At 46.8% G+C, this 17,283-nt stretch overlaps 1 protein-coding gene across 1 annotated transcript in view; it reads right to left on the bottom strand.

The window, feature by feature from the left end:
* pik3c2b (phosphatidylinositol-4-phosphate 3-kinase, catalytic subunit type 2 beta) overlaps positions 1-17,283 on the bottom strand; it is a 144,802-nt gene that overhangs the window by 7,150 nt on the left and 120,369 nt on the right. Inside the window, 5 exon segments of the mRNA XM_078420987.1 lie at positions 1,851-1,957; positions 3,844-3,925; positions 13,308-13,419; positions 15,206-15,330; positions 16,805-17,006. Coding sequence (XP_078277113.1) covers positions 1,851-1,957; positions 3,844-3,925; positions 13,308-13,419; positions 15,206-15,330; positions 16,805-17,006 — 628 coding nt within the window.

Here is a 17,283-nt window from a genome sequence, read left to right as displayed (position 1 = left end):
ATCTAGCTCTCTCTTGAATGCATCCAGAGAATTGGCCTCCACTGCCTTCTGAGGCAGAGAATTCCACAGATTCTCAACTCCCTGAGTGAAAAAGTTTTTCCTCATCTCTGTTCTAAATGGCCCACCCCTCATTCTTAAACCGTGGCCCCTGGCTCTGGACTCCCCCAACATCGGGAACATGTTTCCAGCCTCTAGAGTGTCCAATCCCTTAATAATCTTATAAGATCCCCTCTCATCCTTCTAAATTCCAATGTGTACCAGCCCAGTCGCTCCAGTCTTTCAACATACGACAGATGACAGACAAAAGATGCTGCAGTAACTCAGCGGATCAGGCAGCATCTCTGGAGAAAGTGGAATAGGTGACATTTCGGGCTGGGACCCTTCTTATTTGCACTAGCAGGCACTCCATTCTAAAGGGGGTATCATGAGGCTGCTCTCCACTCCATGAATCACTCACAACAGTCCTTTCACTGGGAAGTTAAGACACATCCATTCATGCACTAAACTGCAGGCCTTTCAGTGAATAATTAGCTTTATAACAGGCACCAACAAAGATTTAAAATAATCAATATCAAAATTAAATTGGGTAACTTATACAAACACTGCCCCCCTCTCCATTAAAAGTCGGTTAACCAGTTCCACAGTTAGGGCGGCATGGTGGCGCAGCGGTAGAGTGTTGGAGCACTGGTCGGTGTGGACTCGGTGGGCCGAAGGGCCTGTTTCCGCGCTCTATCTCTAAATTCTAAGGCTAAAGATGTATCCCTGTCGGAATCACACTGTACCGAGCCAACAGTTGGCCTATCACGGAACCTCCCTGATTGAGGTCGTCCATTGCCGCCCCTGATTTGTTCTGGTCTTTTTCTTGCTTCCAGTCCCTCCCCCCTACAATCAGTTTGAAGAGTCTCAACCCGAAAGGTCACCTGTCCATTTTCTCCAGGGATGCTGCCTGACCCGCTGAGTTACTCCTGAATTTCGAGTCTATCTTTTGTATGAACCAGCATCTGCAGTTTCTTTTTATGACGAATGATCAATAAATTATCAGGAGTCTGAAGAAGGGTCCTGGACCTGAAACGTCACCAGTCCATTTTTCCCCAGAGATGCTGCCTGACCCGCTGAGTTACTCCAGCATTTTGTGTCTATATTTGGTATAATCCAGCTTTGCTAACGGAATCAAGGGATATGGGGAGAGCTAACAAGGGATCAAGGGATACGGGGAGAAAGCAGGAACGGTGTACTGATTTTGGATGATCAGCCATGATCATATTGAATGGCGGTGCTGGCTCGCAGGGCCGAATGGCCTACTCCTGCACCTATTTTCTATGTTTCTATGTGCAGTTCGTTTTTATTACATCTAAATGAATCAGCTAGTTTCTATTCAGTCGTTGGGGAGTTGAGTTAAAATGACAAGAATGTAACAATCTGCTTTCTCTTTGAGATCATTGCCCTGCCTTATGCAGGGTTCATGCGCTCGATCAACTGCAGTGAAGGGCGGTCACGGTGGCGCAGCGGTAGAGTTGCTGCCTTACAGCGCCGGAGACCCGGGTTCGATCCCGACTATGGGTGCCGTCTGTACGGTACGGAGTTTGTACGGTACGGCGTTTGTACGTTCTCCCCGTGACCTGCATGGGTTTCCTCCCAGATTATCGGTCTCCTCCCACACTCCAAAGACGTGCAGGTGTGTAGGTAAATTGGCATGGTGCTAGTGCAAATTGTCCCTAGTGGGCGCAGGGTAGAGTTAATGTGGTTGGCGCGGACTCGGTGGGCCGTAGGGCCTGTTTCCGCGCTGTATCTCTAAACAAAACTAAAAGACGTGTCCATTACTTGGCGGCTGTGTTCACCCAGATACTCACCAAGCGCCGAATGTGCATGACCATGATAAAAAGCTTATCGTTCTTGTACGAGATAGACAGCTTCACCTCTCCCCCAACCTTGCCCATGGGCGGTGTTTGTGGCCCGTCTTTAGCGTGAACGAGAAGAGAGACGGAAACAATGAATAATAATAATAATAATAATGCATTACATTTATATAGCGCTTTTTCTAAACACTCAAAGACGCTTTACAAGGTTTACTAAAACATAAAAGAAAATAAATAGATAAATAAGTAAACGAACAGAAAAGGAAAAAGAAGGTGAGGTGACGGTCAGTGATTGAAGGCAGTGCTGAACAGGTGAGACTTCAGTGATGTTTTGAATGTGGTGAGTGAGGAGGAGTCTCTGACGGTTTGGGGTAGTGAGTTCCAGAGGGTGGGAGCAGCGATGGAGAAAGCCCTGTCCCCCCAGGATCTGAGTTTGGTCCGGATGGGGGGGGACAGGAGGTTAGCAGTAGCAGAGCGGAGGTTACGGGTTGGAGTGTGTCAAAACTGCCCTCAAACATTAGTCAAAAATTAGTCAAAACTGCCCTCAAACAATGACAACGATAGAACACTAAAACACTATTCCAATGCAAAAATAAGTTGTTGAAAGCCGTGAACAAAATGTTCTCTTCTTCAGCTGTGCCATCCCCAAACATGTTCGGTGGCCAGAGGGGCAACCGGGGATGGGAAGAGGCTATGGGAGTGGACGGAATTGGACAGAGTGGATGTGGAGAGGATGTTTCCACTAATGGGAGAGTCTAGGATCAGAGGTCATAAGCTCAGAATTAAAGGACGTTCCTTTAGGACGGAGATGAGGAGGGATTTCTTTAGTCAGAGGGTGGTGAATCTGGACTGCATTGCCACAAAAGGTTGTGGAGGCTGTCAATGGATATTTTTTACGGCAGACACAGATAGATTCTTGATTAGTACGGGTGTCAGGGGTTATGGGGAGAAGGCAGGAGAATGGGTTTAGGAGGGAGAGATTGATCAGTCACGGTTGAATGCCAGAGTAGACTTCGATGGGCCGAATGGCCTAAGTCTGCTCCTATCACTTATGACCTTCCTCCAGCAGTCTGCACCATGCGCCCAGGGTCCCGCCATTTACTGTGTAAGTTCTACCCTCAGAAGGCTGTGGAAACCAAGTCAATGGATATTTTTAAAAGGCAGAGATAGATAGATTATTGATTAGGGGTTGTGGGGAGAAGGCAGGAGAATGGAGTTACAAGGATGACTGAGATCAGCCATAATCGAATAGTGGAGTAGACTCGATGGGCCGAATGGCCTAATTCTGCTCCCCTCACTTCTGAACATAATTGGACAGGACAGAGAAAGTGCAACAAGAAAGATTAGAAACATAGGTGCAGGAGGAGGCCATTCGGCCCTTCGAGCCAGCACCGCCATTCATTGTGATCATGGCTGATTGTCCCCAATCAATACCCCGTGCCTGCCTTCTCCCCATATCCCTTGGTTCCACTTGCCCCTAGAGCTCTATCTAACTCTCTCTTAAATCCATCCAGTGATTTGGCTTCCACTGCCCTCTGTGATAACCCACAGGTTATCCACGTTATCCTCGATTGTGTTAGAAACATAGAAACATAGAAAGTAGGTGCAGGAGTAGGCTATTCGGCCCTTCGAGCCTGCACCGCCATTCAACGTGATCATGGCTGATCATCCAACTCAGTATCCCGTACCTGCCTTCTCTCCATACTCCCTGATCCCTTTAGCCACAAGGGCCACATCTAACTCCCTCTTAAATATAGCCAATGAACTGGCCTCAACTACCTTCTGTGGCAGAGAATTCCACAGACTCACCACTCTCTGTGTGAAGAAATGTTTTCTCATCTCGGTCCTAAAAGACTTCCCCCTTATCCTTAAATATGTTGAAGGAAGGGAAATTGAATATGTTAATGGAAGGGAAATTAAAAACACAAGACTTGGATCACAAGCTACACAAATATGATATTCTTGCGATCGAGCAGCTGCGACCCACCTGTCGGCTTTGGCAACGTGCTTTCAATTATGCACTTGTCGTCCTTGGAGAGTGGATGGAAAAAGGTGTACACCAGGTCACTCTGAGGAGGGAAGAAGAGTCAGTGACATTAATGTGCGGCGTGATACCAAGTGTTCCAAACAAGGAAAACAAAGAACTGCAGATGCTGGTTTACACCAAAGAAACGCACAAAGTGCTGGAGTAACTCAGCAGGTCAGGCAGCATCTCTGGAGGAAAAAGGATAGGTAACGTTTTGGGTCGGGACCCTTCTTCAGACCGAAAGTAGGGTCCCGACCAGAAACGTCACGTATCCTTTTTCTCCAAAGATGTTGCCGGACCTGCTGAGTTACACCAGCACTTTGTGTGTATCTCTCCAAAGAAGCTTTCCCTTCTTATAGACAATAGGTGCAGGAGTAGGCCATTCGGCCCTTCGAGCCAGCACCACCATTCAATGTGATCATGGCTGATCATTCTCAATCAGTTCCTGCCTTCTCCCCATACCCCCTGACTCCGCTATCCTTAAGAGCTCTATCTAGCTCTCTCTTGAATGCATTCAGAGAATCGGCCTCCACTGCCTTCTGAGGCAGAGAATTCCACAGATTCACAACTCCTCTTGTTATGAATGCCAACATTCCAGTGGCTTTCTTCACTGCCTGCTGTACCTGCATGCTTCCTTTCAGTGACTGATAGTCGGTCATTGATCTGAGGCACTAAATTTGATTCTCTTTCCCCGGAGGCTTTCCGACCTGCTGAGTAATCCCAGCTTGTTCTATTTTTATTTCCGGATTCTAACATCTGCGGGTTTTTGCTATTCAAGTACATCTCTCCTGCCCTGCAAAAAAAACAAAATTGCACTGGTGCAAAGAGTGGGAGAAAAGATAAGATAAGAGGTGATGTCGGGCGTGCCCACACCAACTTACATTCCACTAGCACTATTCTTAAACCACTAGGGGCAGCACAGTGGTGCAGAGGTAGTGTTGCTGCCTCACAGAGAGAGACCCTGGTTTCAAACCCAGACTGAAGAAGGGTCTCGACCCGAAACGTCACCCATGCCTTCTCTCCAGAGATGTTGCCTATCCCGCTGAGTTACTCCAGCATTTTGTGTCTACCCTGGTTCTATCCTAAGGGTGCTGCCTGTACAGGGTTTGTACGTTCTCCTTTGAATGGGTTTTCTCCTGGTGCTCCTGGTTCCACCCACATTCCAAAGACGTACAGGTTTGTAGGTTAATTTGGCTTTGGTAAAAATTGTAAAATTGTCCCTGGTGTGTAGGATAGTGCTAGAGTAGGGGGATCGTTGGTCGGCACGGACTCGATGGGCCGAAGGGGCTGTTCCCGAGCTGTGTCTCTACACTAAACTCAACTCCATCTTCTGCTTTCACTGTTGTTCTTGCAGAAGTTACTGAGAAAAATTCAGAACATAGACACAAAAGGCTGGAGTAACCCTCAGTAGGACAGGCAGCATCTCTGGAGAGAAGGAATGGGTGATGTTTCGGGTCGAGACCCTTCTTCAGACAGAGTCAGGACCCTTCTTCAGACAGAGTCAGAAAGTCTGAGGAAGGGTCTTCTCGACCTGAAACGTCACCCATTCCTTCTCTCCAGAGACGCTGCCTGTCCCGCCGAGTAACTCCAGCTTTTTGTGTCTACCTTCGGTTTAAACCAGCATCTGCAATTCTTTCCTACACTTCTCTTCAGAACAACTGTGCTCAAAACTCCGGTCACTGGCTAGCTTTAGAATTTTGACGTTTATTATTGGGAGATTGTTGACTTCTTCCCCCACCCAGATTGCAACATCAGCAACATATAATTAATTACACCTTCTGCCTATGAACCAGGAAGCTCGATGCAAACAGTTCACAGAGTAGTCTGTTGGGCTGGCAGGAATTTAGTTACGTGCGCTGATGTTCCTGAAAGAGCAGTTATTCCGGACTTTGAACAAATACAGATAAGCGCAGTTGCCTAATGCAACTCCCGACCAAGTCCACACAACACGAACTGAAAGGCAATTCAAAAGCCGTATCGTCCAGACAGGGAGAGTCAGTGACAAGATGCCACAAATCAGTCGCAGGCAGAATCAGATGGTAGTTTGGCTTAGTTTTGTTTAGATAAGATTCGGCACGGAAACAGGCCCTTCGGCCCACCGAGTCCATGCCGACCAGCGATCCCCGCACACTAACACTATCCAGCACACACACAGGCCTGCTTTTCACAATTACACCAAGCCAATTAACGTACGAACTCGAACGTCTTTGGAGTGCGGGAGGAAACCAAAGATCCCGGAGAAAACCCACGCATGTCACGGGGAGAACGTACAAACTCCGTACAGACAGCGCCCGTTGTCAGGATTGAACCCGGGTCTCTGGCGCTGTGAGGCAGCAGCTCTACCGCTGCGCCACCGTGCCGCCCTGAGTGGTAAATGAAGATTTTTTTATAAAGCGTGCAAGTTGTTGCGAAACACAGTGCCTTGTCAATCTATCTCTGTCAGTGTTACTGAGACAGAACATGGCACCATCTTCACACTGCAGTTTGTGTCAATTTGCTCCACTAAAGTGACCAGCCAACTGGCGAGATTTCAAGGCTTCACTTCAGATACACACTTGGATGTCATTCGGCAGTACAGATGCTTCGAAGGCCCTATACAATTGCAAGCATTTCTGTGATTCAGAATGAAATGATGGTAGAAGCAAAATCTTTCAAATCTAGGGGGGGGGGGGGGGGGGGGGGGAGAGAAAACCCCTGTTCATCTATACACTAAAACTCTCGTTTGTGTGTTTGTTTGTGATTGAACTACAGCCAAAGCGGTGCACGATAGCGTGACAATTTTAGGCCCACCTTACTCACCATCGTCGCTTTAATGGCAATGCAAGAAGTTTCATTGAAATCGGTGTTATATTTTTAAAGTTATTAACATTTTAAAGTTTAAATCTATCTCCTAGGGAGGGACGAGGACGGAGGGAGGGGTGGAGAGAGGGAGGGAGGGGGGAGGAGGGAGGATAAGGGGGGTTGGGGGGGAGGGGAAGGAGGGGAGGGGGAGGGTGGAGGGAGGGGGGAGGGGAAGGGGAGGGGGTGGAGGGAGGGGGAGGGGAGGGAGGGAGGAGGAAGGGAGCGGGGAGGGGGAGGAGGGAGAGGTGGGGGAGAGGGTGCTGCACCAATGCAGGAGGTTTGGGCCCAACGGGTCCACTTGGCCTAGTTTCTTATAAAGAACCGATCCAAGTGAATGACCTAATCCACCCTGTCTGATTCCATTATATATATTTTCTTTTAAAAAAGTCCAGAACAGAAAGGAGCAGAATTAGGCCATTCGGCCCATCAAGTCTACTTTGCCGTTCAATCATGGCTGACCTATCTCTCCCCCCCCCCCCCCCCCCCCCCAACCTCAATCTCCTGCCTCTGACACCCGTACTAATCAAGAATCTATCAATCATCTTCTATCAAGCCATTCCTCAAAAATATCTTCCTGGTAAACGAAAATAATTAAACCTGTCCTGATGTGATCATATTGCACTGTAACATCAATATATTTATAGCAGCACCATAATTAGCCCGAGACTGTTTATTTAGCCGTTCCCACTTGGGTTACTTGAATCACTGTGACATTTAGTGGCTATAAAAGGCTGTCACATTTCGTGTTACGTTCAGATGCTGTATTTAACACAAGCCATTTCTACTGTGGTGGGCAGGAACTGCAGATGCTGGTTTAAACCGAAGATAGACACAAAAAGCTGGAGTAACTCAGCGGATCAGACAGCATCTCTGGAGAAAATAGGAGATGTTTTGGGTTGTCTTGACCCGAAACGTCATCTGTTCTTTTCTCCTGAGATGCTGTCTGACCCGCTGAAATTCTCCAAAAGTTCTTTGATTAACCCTTGATACTTGCCCAGGTTAATTCAAAGCTAGTGCTGTATGGATTCCATCTCCATCCTTTCAAGATTGTCCAACTCAATATAACTTCCCATACCTGAGGAAGGATGTGCTGGTTTTGGAGAGGATCCAGAGGAGGTTTACAAGAATGAAACAGGAATAATTGGGAATAAGAACTGGGAATGAATCAGGGAATAAGGGCTGCACGGTGGCGCAGCGGTAGAGTTGCTGCCTTACAGCGAACGCAGCGCAGGAGACCCGGGTTCGATCGTACGGAGTTTGTACGTTCTCCCCGTGACCTGTGTGGGTTTTCTCCGAGATAGACAATAGACAATAGACAATAGACAATAGGTGCAGGAGTAGGCCATTCAGCCCTTCGAGCCAGCACCGCCATTCAATGCGATCATGGCTGATCACTATCAATCAGTACCCCGTTCCTGCCTTCTCCCCATACCCCCTCACTCCGCTATCCTTAAGAGCTCTATCCAGCTCTCTCTTGAAAGCATCCAACGAACTGGCCTCCACTGCCTTCTGAGGCAGAGAATTCCACACCTTCACCACCCTCTGACTGAAAAAGTTCTTCCTCATCTCCGTTCTTTGGTTTCCTCCCACACTCCAAAGACGTGCAGGTTTGTAGGTTAATCGGCTTGGTAAATATAAAAATTGTCCACAGTGGGTGTAGGATAGTGTTAATGTGCAGGGATCGCTGGTCGGCGCGGACCTGGTGGGCCGAAAGGGCCTGTTTCCGCTCTGTATCTCTAAACTAAACTAAACTAAACTGGGTTAATTTGTAGGGAGCGTTTGAAGGCTTTCATTGAAACCTACTGGATAATGAAAGGCGTAGATAGAGGACGTGGAAAGGATGTTTCCAGTAAAGGGAGGGTCGAGAATCAGAGGGCACAGCCTCGGAATAAAAGGACGTCCCTTCAGATTGGAGATGAGGAATTTCTTTAGATGGTGAATGATGAATCTGTGGAATTCATTGCCACAGACAGCTATGGAGGCCAAGACATTGGGTATTTTTAAAGCGGAGATTGATGGGTTCTTGATTAGGAAGAGCATCAAAAGGTACAGGGAGAAGGCAGGAGAATGGGGTTGAGAGGGAGAGATAGATCATCCATGATTGAATAGCGGAATAGGGTCGATGGACCAAATGGCCTAATTCTCCGCCTATGTCATATGGACATGACACGTGAAAAAGCTTTTAAGTGTCCTAACATCTTATGATGTATTACAGCTAACCAATAAATGCCTTATATAAAGTAGATTAATGGCAGTAGTCTTCTTACATAGTACAGATATACAGTGGAAATTGTTATGGCAGAGATAGATAGATTCTTGATCAGTACAGGTGACAGAGGTTATGGGGAGAAGGCAGGAGAATGGGGTTAGAAGGTAGAGATAGATCAGCCACGATTGAATGGGAGAGTAGACATGATGGGCCAAATGGCTTCGTTCTGCTCCTATCACTTATGACCTTCCCCCAGCAGTCTGATCCGTGCCTAGTTCCACACCACACACCAAGGACCAGGGTCCCGCCATTTACTGTGTAACTTCTATACTCATACTATCACTTGTGGCCTTGTGCGGTGTTGACATAAAAGGCAAATACGGTGAAACCATTAACACAAAATTAATATTCTGCTGAAATTAGTACTCTCCCACTAACTAAAGCACTGAGTACTTATTAAATAAACAGAGACATGGATCAATGAGAACTCAACTGTTAAGATTGGACAAGAGTTTCAAGACGTAATATTTTTAAGAATGTTCTGTGACATTGAGATATGCATTTGCATACAATATTTAATGCACCAGACGAAGGCAAAAACACACTTCTGTTTAGCCTCTAGATGGCACACTGGTAGGATTTAGCATTCAGTAAACAGCCGCACACAGACCGAGCGAGTACTGAACTCTGCATCCACACAGTGGAGCTACAGAGTAGTTCTGCAGATGAAGCACACACCTCTGTTTCAAAGCGGCACGTTGGCGCAGCGGTAGAGTTGCTGCCTGACAGCGCCAGAGACCCGGGTTCGATCCTGACCACGGGTGCTGTCTGTACGGAGTTTGCTCATTCTGCCTGTAACCACCTGGGTTTCCTCCCACACTCCAAAAACGTAAAGATTGGTAGGTTAAATTGCTTCGGTAAAAATTGTAAATTGTCCCTAGTGCGTAGTGTACGGCGTGATCGCTGGATGGCGCGGAATCGGTGGGCCGAAGGGCCTGTTTCCACACTGTATCTTTAAACTCTAAAAGACCGCAGCTCCTCAAGAAGGTGGCTTCTTTCTGGTTTTATCATATGATCAATAAAGCTGACGTTGTACCCGGCATTAATAAAAACATTAAAATAATAATTTTAAATCGGTATTCCTCACTCCAGAGTTGAATGTGCATTAATACAAAGGAGTATTGTGAGCAATTTTGGGCCCCATATCTGAGGAAGGATGTGCTGGCCCTGGAGAGGGTCCTGAGGAGGTTTACGAGAATGATCCCTAGGAATGAGTGGGTTAGCATATGATGAGCGTTTGTCGGCTCTGGGCCTGTACTCGCTGGAGATTAGAACAATGAGGGGGATCTCATCGAAACTTACCGAATAGTGAAAGGCTTGGATAGAGTGGATGTGGAGAGGATGTTTGCACTAGTGGGAGAGTCTAGGACCAGAGGTCACAGCCTCAGAATTAAAGGACGCTCCTTCAGGAAGGAGACGAGGTGAAATTTCTTTAGTCAGAGGGTGGTGAATCTGTGGAATTCTTTGCCACAGAAGGCTGTGGACGCTGTAAATGGATTTTTATACAGTAGAGATAAATAGATTCTTGATTAGTGCAGATGTCAGGGGTTACGGGGAGAAGGCAGGAGAATGGGGTTAGGAGGGAGAGATAGATCAGCCGTGATTGAATGGCGGAGTAGACTTGATGGGCTGAATGGCCTAATTCTGCTCCGATCACTTATGACCTGATGAAAGATAAACTAAATTATCCTGGTGTCAAACGCATTGACACACAAAGGTCACACTGACATAGAAAATAAACCAGTCAATAAAGTGTCATTGGATCTTTGCACAGGAAACTTGACGTTGTTAATCGATGACACTTCTTGGTCAAACACAGCAGTAACTATGACATTCTGTTCTCTCAATATTTATTAGATATTCAAATATACTCTCAGAGCAGCTGAAAGACTAAATCTGCAATTTTACTATTTGTATGCCTCGTAAAGATTAAATAATTACTGTCAGGAGATAAAAGGAACTGCAGACAAAATGTGTAGAAAAGAAGTGCAGATGCTGGTTTATGTCGAAGATGAATGTGGTCTGAAGAAGGGTTCTGATTCAAAATGTCACCTATTCCTTCTCTCCAGAGATGCCGCCTGTCCCGCTGAGTTACTCCAGCATTTTGTGTCTATCCTTAGAGATGTGGCAGGGTTCACAGAGCATGTAAGGTGTGAAAAGGACAGTTCAAAGCAGCCGATGGTCAAGAAAATGTAGAATGGTTCACTGTTCGCTGAGGGGAAGGTGACAACGAGACACACAAACAGTGGAATTGCAGATGCTGGTTAATACAACAAAAGGTCAGAGAGTGCTAGAGTAACTCAGCGGGTCAGGCAGCATCTCTGGAGAACGTGGATAGGTGCCCGGTCTATACAGCAACCACTAGTATGATAAAATAACTGCAGATGCTGGTACAAATCGAAGGTATTTATTCACAAAGTGCTGGAGTAACTCAGCAGGTCAGGCAGCATCTCAGGAGAGAAGGAATGGGTGACTTTTCGGGTCGAGACCCTTCTTCAGACTATACAGCAACCACTCCTGGTTCCAGAAAAAAACCCGTCAGAGAATGGGAGAGATGAAGCATAGACCGTTTAATTTCGATTATTACCTGATGCCATTCTTGGTCAAACATGGCGGCAACTATGAGGTTAAGCTTTCGTGGTGATTCTTAGATAATCAAATAACCTCTGCCAACTGCTGAAGTCAATGACTTTTTACAAAGTTGCGTTTTAGATGATGTTGAGTCGTAGAGGTAGAAACAGGCCCTACGGCCCAACTTGCCCACACCGACCAACTTGTCCCATCTACACCAGTACAACTTGCCTGCGTTTGGCCCAAATCCCTCTTAACCTGTCTTATCCAAGTATCTGTATAACTGTTGCTTAAACGTTGTAATTGTCCCTGCCTCAACGACCTCCTCCGGCAGCTCGTCCCATACACCCACCAACCTATGTGTGAAACAGTTACCTCTGATTCCCATAAAATCTATCCACCTTCAGCTTAAACCGATGTCCTCCGGTCCTCAATTCCCCTACTTTGTGCATCTAGCCGACCTATTCCTCTCATGATTACACCTCTATCAGATCACCCCTCATCCTCCTACGCTCCAGGGAATGGAGTCCCACCCTGCTCAACGTCTCCCTATAGCTCAGGCCCTCTAGTGATCCTGGCACCATCCTTGTAAATCCTAAGTGATGATGTACTTTTGTAAAATGCTGGAGTAACTCAGCAGGTCAGGCAGCATCTCAGGAGAGAAGAAATGGGTGACGTTTCGGGTCAATCTAACTAACTCTATCTAACTCTCTCTTAAATCCATCCAGTGATTTGGCCTCCACTGCCCTCTGTGGCAGAGAATTCCACAGATTCACAACTCTCTGGGTGAATAGGTTCCTTCTCACCTCAGTTTTAATGGCCGCCCCTTTATTCTAAGACTGTGGCCCCTGGTTCTGGACTCGCCCAACATTGGGAACATTTTTCCTGCATCTAGTTTGTCCAGTCCTTTAGTAATTTTATATGTTTCTATAAGATCCCCTCTCATCCTTCTAAACTCCAGTGAACACAAGCCCAGTCTTTCCAATCTTTCCTCATATGACAGTCTGAAGAAACTGTCTGAAGGGTCTCGACCCGAAACGTCACCCATTCCTTCTCTCCTGAGACGCTGCCTGACATGCTGAGTTACTCCAGCATTTTGTGAATAAATACCTTTGTTTTGTACCAGCATCTGCAGTTATTTTCGTACACTACCTTTATGTACGTTTGTAAAGTTCTCTTCTTTCTGGTTCCTGCCTGTGTCTGTCTTTCTGTGTCTTTCTCTGTCTGTGGCTTTGCACGTCACAGGAGAACTATTGGTAAATAGCTACAGATCCAGGTAGTTTAGTTTAGAGATGCAGCGTGGAAACAGGCCTTTCGGCCCACCGAGTCCACACCGACCAGCCATTCCTGCTCATTAACACTAATCTACACACTCGAGGGACAAATTTTTTAAACAATCTCACCACGCCAATTAACCCACAAACATGTACGTCTTTGGAGTGCGGGAGGAAATTGGAAAAAACGCACGCAGGTCACGGGGAGACCGTACAAAAACTCCATACAGACAGCACCCGTGGTCAGGATGGAACCCGGGTCTCTGGCGCTGTGAGGCAGCAACTCTACCGCTGCACCACCTTGGACCCTCGAACTATCCTTGATCGGACTTTGCTGACTTTACCTTGCGCTAAACGTTATTCCCTTATCATGTATCAGTACACTGTAAATTTTTTTTAATAAATAAAGACGGCAAGATAACGTTGACCTCTGGTTACCGCCGGCCGTTTATGGAGAGGGAGAATCTCACCTCAGCTACTTCGGGGGGAGAGTGGATCAGGTGCCAGATGTATCCGTCCAATTCCTCCTTGCGTCTGTCTGCTGTGGCCGCGCCTCGGCCTAGCACAAACCTGCTCGGGAAACTGTGGGCAGAAACAACACCGGTCACAGTCACTCAACAACAGGAAGAGCAAGGCCAGCAGCACAATCAAGGACCTGTCACACCCCGGTCACTCCCTCTTCTCCCCTCACCCCTCGGGCAAGAGGTACAGAAGTGTGAAAACGCACACCTCCAGATTCAGGGACAGTTTCTTCCCGGCTGTTATCAGGCAACTGAACCATCCCACCACAACCAGAGAGCAGCCCTGGACATCCTCTCCACATCCACTCTTGTTTTGAGAAGTTTTTGAGAAATTAATCATCCACAGTTTTGAGAAATTAATGAACCAAAAGTGAGCGGCAGATAAAATAATTGCTTCAAAGAAAAAATATTTTGCAATCCATTCTGTAGATTGTTATCAGGATGCATCACAGCTCGGTTTGGGAACAGCTCCATCCAAGACCGCACGAAATTGCAACGAATTGTGGAGGCAGCCCAGACCATCACACAAACCAACCTCCCTTCCATTGACTCCATCTACACCTCACACTACCTCGGCAAGGCCAGCAGCACAATCAAGGACCAGTCGCACCCCGGCCACTCCCTCTTCTCCCCTCACCCATCGGGCAAGAGGTACAGCAGTGTGAAAACGCACACCTCCAGATTCAGGGACAGTTTCATCCCAGCTGTTATCTGGCAACTGAACCATCCCACCACAACCAGAGAGCAGTGCTGATCTACTATCTACCTCATTGGTGACCCTCGGACTATCCTTGATCGGACTTTGCTGGCTTTACCTTGCGCTAAACGTTATTCCCTTATCATGTATCTGTACACTGTGAATGGCTCGATTGTAATCATGCATTGTCTTTCCGCTGACTGGATAGCACGCAACAAAAGCTTTTCACTGTACCTCGGTACACGTGACAATAAACTAAACTGTAACTGTAAACAAGTATAAAAAGGCATTTATCCTTTTAGGGTAATATATTCAGGGAACATTTCCAATATAATACCAAAAGAAGCAGGAACTGTTCTGTTCTTTTCCTGACATCTAGTGAGTACCACAATAATTATTCATTGCAGTCCAAATAAAAATTCACCTTAAAACACTTGAGACAGTTTAACAGCAAAAGCACTATAAAAAGCACTACAGTAGAAGAAATAAGGAACTGCAGAGGGGTACAAAATGCTGGAGTAACTCGGCGGGTCGGGCAGCATCGCTGGAGAAAAGGAGCAGGTGACTTTTCAGGTCGAGAGAGGTCACCCATTCCTTCTCTCCAGAGATGCTGCCTGAACCGCTGAGTTACTCCAGCATTTTGTGTCTATCTTCGGTGTAAAACAGCATCTGCAAATTCTTCCCACACACGGAACTGCAGATGCTGGTTTACAAAAAAAAAAGATACAAAGTGCTGGAGTAACCCAGCAGGTTAGGCAGCATTTCTGGAGAACAGGGGTAGGTGATTTTTACGGGACGTTTCAAGTCGTGATCCTTCTTCAGTCTGAGGAAGGGTCCCGACCCAAAACATTGCCTATCCATGTTCTTCAGAGATGCTGCCTGACCCGCTGAGCTACTCCAGCACCTGGTGTCTATTTAAAAGAAATATATTAGCATTTGTTTTGTCACTTCAGTTTGTACACAATGATTTTCTTCCCCCTCCCAAATTAATATTTAGTGTCGAACTCCTTTAAATACCCAACGTCTAACCTTTCCATTATTCGGGGAATGAATTAGGACAGAACAACGGACTGGAGAACATCTTTTCAAATCAGAAATATCTGAAAATATATTTACCACAGCACTCCTAAGGTCTGCACCAATTTCTTACCTTGGCAGTTTAGACGATGGGAAAATCAGGCGGAGTTTATTGTGAAGCTCATTAAATTCTTCAAAGGTTCTCAGTATAAATGAAGTATCATGTGGTCCATCCCGCTCCACTTTCACAACGTAAGCCTTTAGAGAAGAAACGTAGAAACATAGACAATAGGTGCAGGAGTAGGCCATTCGGCCCTTCGAGGCAACACCGCCATTTAATATGATCGTGGCTGATCATCTAAAATCAGTACCCCGTTCCTGCTTTTCCCCCCATATCCCTTGATTCCGTTAGCCCGAAGAGCTAAATCTAACGCTCTCTGGAAAACATCCAGTGAATTGGCCGCCATTGTCTTCTGTGGCTGAGAATTCAAGAGCTCAGAATTCAGAGATCACAAGCACCGTAAAATTGAAGTCTTTTCACTGATAGACTTTAGAGATACGGCGTGGAAACAGGCCCTTCGGCCCAACGAGTCCGCGCCGACCAGCGATCACCCCGTACACCAGCACCATCCTACACACGCTAGGGACAATTTACAATTTACAGAAGCCAATCAGCCTACAAACCTGCGCGTCTTTGGAGTGTGGGAGGAAACTGGAGCACCCGGAGAAAACCCACGCAGGTCACGGGGAGAACGTACGAATTTTGCATAGACAGCGCCCGTAGTCAGGATCGAACTCGGGTCTCTGGCGCTGTAAGGCAGCAACTCTACCGCTGCGCTACCCTAGTCTCCCCCCCCGCGTTTTCTTTTAAACTTATACCCCTGGCGTAAGAGTAACATTTTAAGGTCCTCTTTAAATTTTAACTGGCTCCCTGAGGTAGTTGAGGCTGAGACTGGTAAACCATTGTAAAACAAAAGGTTTAAAGAAAATGGAATTAAAGTGGATAGATTGAGACAAAATACAGATCAGCCAAGATCAAATATCAGAAGGCTGATACTCGAGGGGCTAAATGATCTTACCAACTACCTTAGGCTAAATTAGCATTCAAGATTAATCTAGTAGGCAGCAGTTTGACTCCCTGAGGTTAATGTTCATTATATTTGTAGCTGAGAAGAGTTTAAAAATTGAAAGGTTGGGATTCACAAATCAAAGCCAACATTATGGATGTGGGTAAGAATAAACGAGTGCAACTCGGAAACAGGCCCTTCGGCCCAATTCATCTATGTTGACCATCTTGGCTAGTCCCATCTTCCTGCATTTGCCCCATATGTCCCTCTGGACCGTTCCTAATCATGTACCTGTCCAAGTGTCTTATACAAGCTACCTCAAATACCTCTTCTGGCACCTCGTTCCTTTCAACCACCACCATCTTTGTGAAAAAGGTTGCCTCTCGGGTTCCTATTTAATCTGTCCCCTCTCAACTTAAACCCATGTCCTCTGGTTCTGGCTTCCCCTGTTGCACACAAGAGCATGGGTTTCAGATAACCCGGGTGGGGGGGGGGGGGTATGTTTAACCCCCAATGGGTATCAGGGGTTATGGGGAGAAGGCAGGAGAATGGGGTTGAGAGGGAAAGATAGATCAGCCGTGATTGAATGGCGGAATAGACTTGATGGGCCGAATGGCCTAATTCTGCTCCTATGCCGTATGGACTTACACAGGGAATTCACTTACATATCCTTTGGTGGGGTTAAATATCTTTTGATGTTGACACACAAACACCTCCTTGATTTTGCCGTCTGTCTTCACCGTGAAGGTTTTGGGAGCGTAGGAGAGTGTCGGGTGCTCCTCGGTCCCTGCGAACTTCATCTGAGCCAGGTTGTGGAGGAAGAAGTTGAGCTTGGTTGCCACACTGCCCAGACTCGACTCAATCAGCCTGGAGATTAGGCAGAACGGAATTAGAGTCACAACAGATCCGCACCCACCGTGCAAGGACAGCCCATCACCTGCACGAGTGGTGGATGACAGACAGACAGCCCTGCTTGCGACCGCGGATATCCAGACCACACCATCCCACACATCCCACGTGAATGAATGACTGCTCACTGAGGCTTTTTCCTGGTGGCATCAAGGCCATCCGCTCAGCGACTGATGCTGCCCCGGCCTGGATGTCTACCCTTGGCCTACAACTTTAGGCTGTGCACGCCATACGC

This window comes from Rhinoraja longicauda, chromosome 24, assembly GCF_053455715.1.
Source record: "Rhinoraja longicauda isolate Sanriku21f chromosome 24, sRhiLon1.1, whole genome shotgun sequence".
Classification (NCBI taxonomy): Eukaryota; Metazoa; Chordata; class Chondrichthyes; order Rajiformes; family Arhynchobatidae; genus Rhinoraja; species Rhinoraja longicauda.
Note: the sequence above shows the minus strand (reverse complement) of the source record. Positions and strands in the feature narration are given on the sequence as shown.